Source organism: Oncorhynchus nerka, linkage group LG3, assembly GCF_034236695.1.
Source record: "Oncorhynchus nerka isolate Pitt River linkage group LG3, Oner_Uvic_2.0, whole genome shotgun sequence".
Lineage (NCBI taxonomy): Eukaryota > Metazoa > Chordata > Actinopteri > Salmoniformes > Salmonidae > Oncorhynchus > Oncorhynchus nerka.
Genome location: NC_088398.1, coordinates 67,373,220 through 67,383,219, shown reverse-complemented (window position 1 = coordinate 67,383,219; position 10,000 = coordinate 67,373,220). Strand labels below are relative to the sequence as shown.

Below are 10,000 nucleotides of genomic sequence, written 5' to 3'. Positions count from 1 at the left end.
ACGAGTCTAATGTTGTGGGGGGTGGGGAACCCACCAAGAGTCTAATGTATGCTGTAAAAAGACAATTAGCAAAGAGAGATGGCAAGGGAGAGTGCAGGGAGAAGGCAGGGAGAAGATAGGGAGAAGGCAGGGAGAAGATAGGGAGATGACAGGTAGATGGCAAGGGAGAGTGCAGTGAGAAGGCAGGGAGAAGACAGGGAGAAGACAGGTAGATGGCAAGGGAGAGTGCAGTGAGAAGGCAGGGAGAAGACAGGTAGATGGCAAGGGAGAGTGCAGTGAGAAGGCAGGGAGGAGGCAGGTAGATGGCAGGTAGATGGCAAGGGAGAGTGCAGTCAGAAGGCAGGGAGAAGACAGGGAGAAGACAGGTAGATGGCAAGGGAGAGTGCAGTGAGAAGGCAGGGAGAAGACAGGTAGATGGCAGGTAGATGGCAAGGGAGAGTGCAGTCAGAAGGCAGGGAGAAGACAGGGAGAAGACAGGTAGATGGCAAGGGAGAGTGCAGTCAGAAGGCAGGGAGAAGACAGGGAGAAGACAGGTAGATGGCAAGGGAGAGTGCAGGGAGAAGGCAGGGAGAAGATAGGGAGATGACAGGTAGATGGCAAGGGAGAGTGCAGTGAGAAGGCAGGGAGAAGATAGAGAGATTACAGGTAGATGGCAAGGGAGAGTGCAGTGAGAAGGCAGGGAGAAGGCAGGGAGAATGCAGGTAGATGGCAAGGGAGAGTGCAGTGAGAAGACAGGGAGGAGGCAGGGAGAAGACAGGTAGATGGCAAGGGAGAGTGCAGTGAGAAGGCAGGGAGAAGACAGGGAGAAGACAGGTAGATGGCAAGGGAGAGTGCAGTGAGAAGGCAGGGAGAAGACAGGGAGAAGACAGGTAGATGGCAAGGGAGAGTGCAGTGAGAAGGCAGGGAGAAGACAGGTAGATGGCAAGGGAGAGTGCAGTGAGAAGGCAGGGAGAAGGCAGGGAGAATGCAGGTAGATGGCAAGGGAGAGTGCAGTGAGAAGACAGGGAGGAGGCAGGGAGAAGACAGGTAGATGGCAAGGGAGTGTGCAGGGAGAAGATAGGTAGATGGCAAGGGAGTGTGCAGGGAGAAGACAGGTAGATGGCAAGGGAGTGTGCAGGGAGAAGATAGGTAGATGGCAAGGAGAGTGCAGGGAGACGATAAATAGATGGCAAGGGAGAGTGCAGGGAGAAGGCAGGTAGATGGCAAGGGAGAGTGCAGGGAGAAGGCAGGTAGAGGTCAAGGGAGAGCGCAGGGAGAAGGTAGGGAGATGGCAGGTAGATGGCAAGGCACATGGCATGGAGAAGGCAGGGAGAAGACAGGTAGATGGCGGGGAGATGGCAGGGAGAAGATAGGAAGATGGCAAGGGAGATGGCAGGTAGATGGCAAGGGAGATGGCATGGAGAAGGCAGGGAGAAGACAGGTAGATGGCAGGTAGATGGCAGGGAGAAGATAGAGAGATGGCATGGAGAAGGCAGGGAGAAGACATGGAGAAGGCAGGTAGAGGGCAAGGGAGAGCGCAGGGAGAAGGCAGGGAGATGGCAGGTAGATGGCAAGGGAGATGGCATGGAGAAGGCAGGGAGAAGACAGGTAGATGGCAGATAGATGGCAGGGAGAAGATAGGAAGATGGCAAGGGAGATTGCAGGTAGATGGCAAGGGAGATGGCATGGAGAAGGCAGGTAGAGGGCAAGGGAGAGCACAGGGAGAAGGCAGGTAGATGGCAGGGGAGATGGCATGGGGAAGGCAGGGAGAAGTCAGGAAGATGGCAGGGAGAAGATAGGGCGAAAGCAGGGAGAAGGAAGGGAGGAGATAGGGAGAGTGCAGGGAGAAGGCATGGAGAAGGCAGGTAGAGGGCAAGGGAGAGCGCAGGGAGAAGGCAGGGAGAGTGCAGGGAGAAGGCAGGGGAGATGGCATGGGGAAGGCAGGGAGAAGACAGGAAGATGGCAGGGAGAAGGCAGGGAGAAAGCAGGGAGAAGGCAGGGAGAAGGAAGGGAGGAGATAGGGAGAGTGCAGGGAGAAGGCAGGGGAGATGGCATGGGGAAGGCAGGGAGAAGACAGGAAGATGGCAGGGAGAAGATAGGGACAAAGCAGGGAGAAGGCAGGGAGATGGCAAGGGAGATGGCATGGAGAAGGCAGGGAGAAGACAGGTAGATGGCAGGGAGATGGCAGGTAGATGGCAAGGGAGATGGCATGGAGAAGGCAGGGAGAAGACAGGTAGATGGCAGGGAGAAGATAGGAAGATGGCAAGGGAGATGGCATGGAGAAGGCAGGTAGAGGGCAAGGGAGAGCGCAGGGAGAAGGCAGGGAGAAGGCAGGTAGATGTCAGGGAGAAGATAGGGAGAAAGCAGGGAGAAGGAAGGGAGGAGATAGGGAGAGTGCAGGGAGAGCGCAGGGAGAAGGCAGGGAGAAGGCAGGTAGATGGCAAGGGAGATGGCAGGGGAGATGGCATGGGGAGATGGCATGGGGAAGGCAGGGAGAAGTCAGGAAGATGTCAGGGAGAAGATAGGGAGAAAGCAGGGAGAAGGAAGGGAGGAGATAGGGAGAGTGCAGGGAGAGCGCAGGGAGAAGGCAGGGAGAAGGCAGGTAGATGGCAAGGGTGATGGCAGGGGAGATGACATGGGGAAGGCAGGTAGAAGACAGGTAGATGGCAGGGAGAAGGCAGGGAGAAAGCAGGGAGAAGGCAGGGAGAAGGAAGGGAGGAGATAGGGAGAGTGCAGAGAGAAGGCAGGGGAGAAAGCAGGGAGAAGGCAGGGAGAAGGAAGGGAGGAGATAGGGAGAGTGCAGGGAGAAGGCAGGGAGAAGGCAGGGAGAAGACAGGGAGAAGACAGGGAGAAAGCAGGGAGAAGATAGGGAGATGGCAGGGAGAAGTCAGGGAGAAGGCAGGGAGGAGATAGGGAGACTGCAGGTAGAAGGCAGGGGAGAAAGCAGGGAGAAGGCAGGGAGAAAACAGGAAGATGACAGGGAGAAGATAGGGATAAAGCAGGGAGAAGGCAGGGAGAAGGAAGGGAGGAGATAGGGAGAGTGCAGGGAGAAGGCAGGGAGAAGGCAGGGAGAAGACAGGGAGCAAGCAGGGAGAAGATAGGGAGATGGCAGGGAGAAGTCAGGGAGAAGGCAGGGAGAAGATAGGGAGAGTGCAGGGAGAAGGCAGGGAGAATGCAGGGAGAAGATAGGGAGGAGATAGGGATAGTGTAGGGAGAAGGCAGGGAGAAGACAGGTAGATGACAAGGGAGAGTGCAGGGAGAAGATAGGCAGATGGCATGGAGAAGGCAGGGAGAAGGCAGGGAGAAGACAGGTAGATGGCAAGGGAGAGTGCAGGGAGAAGATAGGGAGATGGCATGGAGAAGGCAGGGAGAAGGCAGGGAGAAGACAGGTAGATGGCAAGGGAGAGTGCAGGGAGAAGATCGGTAGATGGCAAGGGAGAGCACAGGGGGAAGGCAGGGAGAAGAAATGGAGAAGGCAGGTAGAGGGCAAGGGAGATGGCAGGTAGATTGCAAGACAACATATGTTTCCCATGTCAGTAAAGCCCTTGAATTGAATTGAGAGAGAGACACATGTTGACTCTGTATACGAGAGGCTGTACTTCTGTCCAGGTCACGCTGACCTGAAGAACCACTCTAAGTTGGTAACTTTCACCTGAGCATTACGTGTATAGGTGTGTGTGGGGGGTGGGGAACCCACCAAGAGTCTAATGTGTGGGGGGTGGGGAACCCACCAAGAGTCTAATGTGTGGGGGTGGGGAACCCACCAAGAGTCTAATGTCTGTGGGGTGGGGTATCCACCAAGAGTCTAATGTGTGGGTGTGGGGAACCCACCAAGAGTCTAATGTGTGGGGGGTGGGGAACCCACCAAGAGTCTAATGTGTGGGGATGGGGAACCCACCAAGGGTCTAATGTGTGGGTGTGGGGAACCCACCAAGAGTCTAATGTGTGGGGGGTGGGGAACCCAACAAGAGTCTAATGTGTGGGGGGTGGGGAACCCACCAAGAGTCTAATGTGTGGGGGTGGGGAACCCACCAAGAGTCTAATGTCTGGGGGGTGGGGAATCCACCAAGAGTCTAATGTGTGGGTGTGGGGAACCCACCAAGAGTCTAATGTGTGGGGATGGGGAACCCACCAAGAGTCTAATGTGTGGGGGGGTGGGGAACCCACCAAGAGTCTAATGTGTGGGTGTGGGGAACCCACCAAGAGTCTAATGTGTGGGGATGGGGAACCCACCAAGAGTCTAATGTGTGGGGGGTGGGGAACCCACCAAGAGTCTAATGTGTGGGGGGTGGGGAACCCACCAAGAGTCTAATGTGTGGGGGGTGGGGAACCCACCAAGAGTCTAATGTGTGGGGGGTGGGGAACCCACCAAGAGTCTAATGTATGCTGTTAAAAGACAATTAGCAAAGAGAGATGGCAAGGGAGAGTGCAGGGAGAAGGCAAGGAGAAGATAGGGAGATGGCAGGTAGAAGGCAGTTAGAAGATAGGGAGAAGGCAAGGAGAAGATAGGGAGAAGGCAGGGAGAAGGAAGGGAGAAAACAGGAAGATGACAGGGAGAAGATAGGGAGAAAGCAGGGAGAAGGCAAGGAGAAGGAAGGGGGGAGATAGGGAGAGTGCAGGGAGAAGGCAGGGAGAAGGCAGGGAGAAAACAGGAAGATGACAGGGAGATGATAGGGAGAAAGCAGGGAGAAGGCAGGGAGAAGGAAGGGAGAAAACAGGAAGATGACAGGGAGAAGATAGGGAGAAAGCAGGGAGAAGGCAAGGAGAAGGAAGGGAGGAGATAGGGAGAGTGCAGGGAGAAAGCAGGGAGAAGGCAGGGAGAAGACAGGGAGAAAGCAGGGAGAAGGCAGGGAGAAGGAAGGAAGGAGATAGGGAGAGTGCAGGGAGAAGGCAGGGAGAAGGCAGGGAGAAGGCAGGGAGAAAGCAGGGAGATGGCAGGGAGAAGGAAGGGAGGAGATAGGGAGAGTGCAGGGAGAAGGCAGGGAGAAGGCAGGGAGAAGGAAGGGAGGAGATAGGGAGAGTGCAGGGAGAAGGCAGGGAGAAGGCAGGGAGAAGGCAGGGAGAAGGCAGGGAGGAGATAGGGAGATTGCAGGGAGAAGGCAGGGAGAAGACATGGAGAAAGCAGGGAGATGGCAGGGAGAAGTCAGGGAGAAGGCATGGAGAAGGCAGGGAGAAGGTAGGTAGATGGCAAGGGAGAGCACAGGGGGAAGGCAGGGAGAAGGCAGGTAAATGGCAAGGGAGATGGCAGTTAGATTGCAAGACAACATATGTTTCCCATGTCAGTAAAGCCCTTGAATTGAATTGAGAGAGAGACACATGTTGACTCTGTATACGAGAGGCTGTACTTCTGTCCAGGTCACGCTGACCTGAAGAACCACTCTAAGTTGGTAACTTTCACCTGAGCATTACGTGTGTAGGTGTGTGTGGGGGGTGGGGAACCCACCAAGAGTCTAATGTGTGGGGGTGGGGAACCCACCAAGAGTCAAATGTGTGGGGGTGGGGAACCCACCAAGAGTCAAATGTGTGGGGGTGGGGAACCCACCAAGAGTCTAATGTGTGGCGGGTGGGGAACCCACCAAGAGTCAAATGTGTGGGGGTGGGGAACTCACCAAGAGTCTAATGTGTGGGGGGTGGGGAACCCACCAAGAGTCAAATGTGTGGGGGGTGGGGAACCCACCAAGAGTCTAATGTGTGGCGGGTGGGGAACCCACCAAGAGTCAAATGTGTGGGGGGTGGGGAACTCACCAAGAGTCTAATGTGGATGGCAGGGAGAAGGCAGGGAGAAGATAGGGATGAAGACAGGGAGAAAGCAGGGAGAAGATAGGGAGGAGGCAGGGAGAAGGCAGGGAGAAGATAGGGAGATGGCAGGGGAGAGTGCAGGGAGATGGCAGGGGAGAGTGCAGGGAGAAGGCAGGGAGAAGGCAGGGAGAAGACAGGGAGAAAGCAGGGAGAAGATAGGGAGAAGGCAGGGAGGAGGCAGGGAGAAGGCAGGGAGAAGATAGGGAGATGGCAGGGAGAAGGCAGGGAGAAGGCATGGGGAAGGCAGGGAGAAGACAGGAAGATGGCAAGGGAGAGTCCAGGGAGAAGATAGGAAGATGTCAGGGAGAAGACAGGGAGAATACATGGAGAAGGCAGGTAGAGGGCAAGGGAAAGCGCAGGGAGTAAGCAGGGAGAAGGCAGGGAGAAGACAGGGAGATGGCAGGTAGATGGCAAGGGAGAGTGCAGGGAGAAGACAGTTAGATGGCAAGGGAGAGTCCAGGGAGAGCGCAGGGAGAAGACATGGAGAAGGCAGGTAGAGGGCAAGGGAGAGGACAAGGGGAAGACAGGGTATGATGCTCCCTGTGCTGCTACAGTACATCCCCCATCACACAGACCTTTACAGGGAGGACACATCCTCCCATCACACAGACCTTCACAGAGAGGACACATTGCCCATCACACAGACTTCTATAGAGAGTACAGATCATCCCATCACACAGACATTTACAGAGAGGACACATCGCCCATCACACAGACCTCTATAGAGAGGACACATCCCCCATTACACAGACCTTTACAGAGAAGACACATCCTCCCATCACACAGACCTTTACAGAGAGGACACATCCTCCCATCACACAGACCTCTACAGAGAACACACATCCTCCCATCACACAGACCTCTATAGAGAGGACACATCCTCCCATCACACAGACCTCTACAGAGAAGACACATCCTCCCATCACACAGACCTCTATAGAGAGGACACATCCCCCATTACACATACCTCTATAGAGAGGACACATCCTCCCATCACACAGACCTTTACAGAGAAGCCACATCCTCCCATCACACAGACCTCTATAGAGAGGACACATCCCCCATTACACATACCTCTATAGAGGACACATCCTCCCATCACACAGACCTCTACAGAGAGGACACATCCTCCCATCACACATACCTCTATAGAGAGGACACATCCTCCCATCACACAGACCTTTACAGAGAGGACACATCCCCCATTACACATACCTTTACAGAGAGGACACATCCCCCATTACACATACCTCTATAGAGAGGACACATCCTCCCATCACACAGACCTCTACAGAGAAGACACATCCTCCCATCACACAGACCTCTATGGAGAGGACACATCCCCCATTACACATACCTCTATAGAGAGGACACATCCTCCCATCACACAGACCTTTACAGAGAAGACACATCCTCCCATCACACAGACCTTTACAGAGAGGACACATCCCCCATTACACATACCTCTATAGAGAGGACACATCCTCCCATCACACAGACCTCTACAGAGAGGACACATCCTCCCATCACACATACCTCTATAGAGAGGACACATCCTCCCATCACACAGACCTGTACAGAGAGGACACATCCCCCATTACACATACCTTTACAGAGAGGACACATCCCCCATTACACAGACCTCTACAGAGAGGACACATCCCCCATTACACATACCTTTACAGAGAGGACACATCCCCCATCACACAGACCTCTATAGAGAGGACACATCCCCCATTACACATACCTTTACAGAGAGGACACATCCTCCCATCACACAGACCTTTACAGAGAGGACACATTCTCCCATCACACAGACCTCTATAGAGAGGACACATCCTCCCATCACACATACCTCTATAGAGAGGACACATCCTCCCATCACACAGACCTTTACAGAGAGGACACATCCTCCCATCACACATACCTTTACAGAGAGGACACATCCCCCATTACACAGACCTCTACAGAGAGGACACATCCGCCATTACACATACCTTTACAGAGAGGACACATCCCCCATCACACAGACCTCTATAGAGAGGACACATCCTCCCATCACACAGACCTTTACAGAGAGGACACATCCCCCATTACACATACCTCTATAGAGAGGACACATTCTCCCATCACACAGACCTCTATAGAGAGGACACATCCCCCATTACACATACCTCTATAGAGAGGACACATTCTCCCATCACACAGACCTCTATAGAGAGGACACATCCCCCATTACACAGACCTTTACAGAGAGGACACATCCTCCCATCACACAGACCTTTACAGAGAAGACACATCCTCCCATCACACAGACCTCTATAGAGAGGACACATCCTCCCATCACACAGACCTTTACAGAGAGGACACATCCCCCATCACACAGACCTCTATAGAGAGGACACATCCTCCCATCACACAGACCTCTATAGAGAGGACACATCCTCCCATCACACAGACCTCTATAGAGAGGACACATCCCCCATTACACAGACCTCTATAGAGAGGACACATCCCCCATTACACAGACCTCTATAGAGAGGACACATCCCCCATCACACAGACCTCTATAGAGAGGACACATCCCCCATTACACAGACCTTTAGAGAGAGGACACATCCTCCCATCACACAGACCTTTACAGAGAGGACACATCCCCCATTACACATACCTCTATAGAGAGGACACATCCTCCCATCACACAGACCTCTACAGAGAGGACACATCCTCCCATCACACATACCTCTATAGAGAGGACACATCCTCCCATCACACAGACCTTTACAGAGAGGACACATCCTCCCATCACACATACCTTTACAGAGAGGACACATCCCCCATTACACAGACCTCTACAGAGAGGACACATCCCCCATTATACATACCTTTACAGAGAGGACACATCCCCCATCACACAGACCTCTATAGAGAGGACACATCCCCATTACACATCCCTTTACAGAGAGGACACATCCTCCCATCACACAGACCTTTACAGAGAGGACACATCCCCCATCACACAGACCTCTATAGAGAGGACACATCCCCCATCACACAGACCTCTATAGAGAGGACACATCCTCCCATCACACAGACCTTTACAGAGAGGACACATCCCCCATCACACAGACCTCTATAGAGAGGACACATCCTCCCATCACACAGACCTTTACAGAGAGGACACATCCCCCATCACACAGACCTCTATAGAGAGGACACATCCCCCATCACACAGACCTCTATAGAGAGGACATATTCTCCCATCACACAGACCTCTATAGAGAGGACACATCCCCCATCACACAGACCTCTATAGAGAGGACACATCCTCCCATCACACAGACCTCTATAGAGAGGACACATCCTCCCATCACACAGACCTTTACAGAGAGGACACATCCCCCATCACACAGACCTTTACAGAGAGGACACATCCCCCATCACACAGACCTCTACAGAGAGGACACATCCCCCATCACACAGACCTCTATAGAGAGGACATATTCTCCCATCACACAGACCTCTATAGAGAGGACACATCCCCCATCACACAGACCTCTATAGAGAGGACACATCCTCCCATCACACAGACCTCTATAGAGAGGACACATCCTCCCATCACACAGACCTTTACAGAGAGGACACATCCCCCATCACACAGACCTTTACAGAGAGGACACATCCCCCATCACACAGACCTCTATAGAGAGGACACATTCTCCCATCACACAGACTTCCATCACACAGTGACCCACCACACTCACAGGCCTGGTTCCATTTCAGCCCATAGCCCATTCACCTAGCCCCTACCTCTTCAGTCTTCACAGATGTGAAAAGATTGGATAAGTGGGAGAAGCTTCTCAAACCTAATTGAAAGTCAAGATTGAGCCATCCACATCCTTTTACACCGTTTGGATTCCTTCCGATCTGCAAACTATGGGGAAAGGGCTGTCGGGGCTGAAACGGAACCTGACAATAGAGGCCAATACAAATCCATTATGAATCAGTGCCATGTCTGTCCTCCCTCTTCAAGTTCTACAGGAGCAGCAGGCACGGTATGGTGGTACCTACCTGGTGAGGAAGCTGTTGAAGGGCAGGCGTACAGGGTAGCCATAGCGGATCATCCGGACCATCTCCAGCACCCCGACGTACTGCAGCTGGGTAGACACGTGGCAACTGTCAAAGCTGTCCGCCATGTCACTGCTGTTGGGACGTACACACT

At 53.5% G+C, this 10,000-nt stretch overlaps 1 protein-coding gene across 1 annotated transcript in view; it reads right to left on the bottom strand.

Moving 5' to 3' along the window:
• LOC115126000 (unconventional myosin-XVI-like) overlaps positions 1 to 10,000 on the bottom strand; it is a 344,854-nt gene that overhangs the window by 107,562 nt on the left and 227,292 nt on the right. The window contains 1 exon segment of the mRNA XM_065005768.1: positions 9,850 to 10,000. This exon segment is cut by the window's right edge and continues 55 nt beyond it. Within this exon segment, the coding sequence (XP_064861840.1) occupies positions 9,850 to 10,000 (151 nt within the window).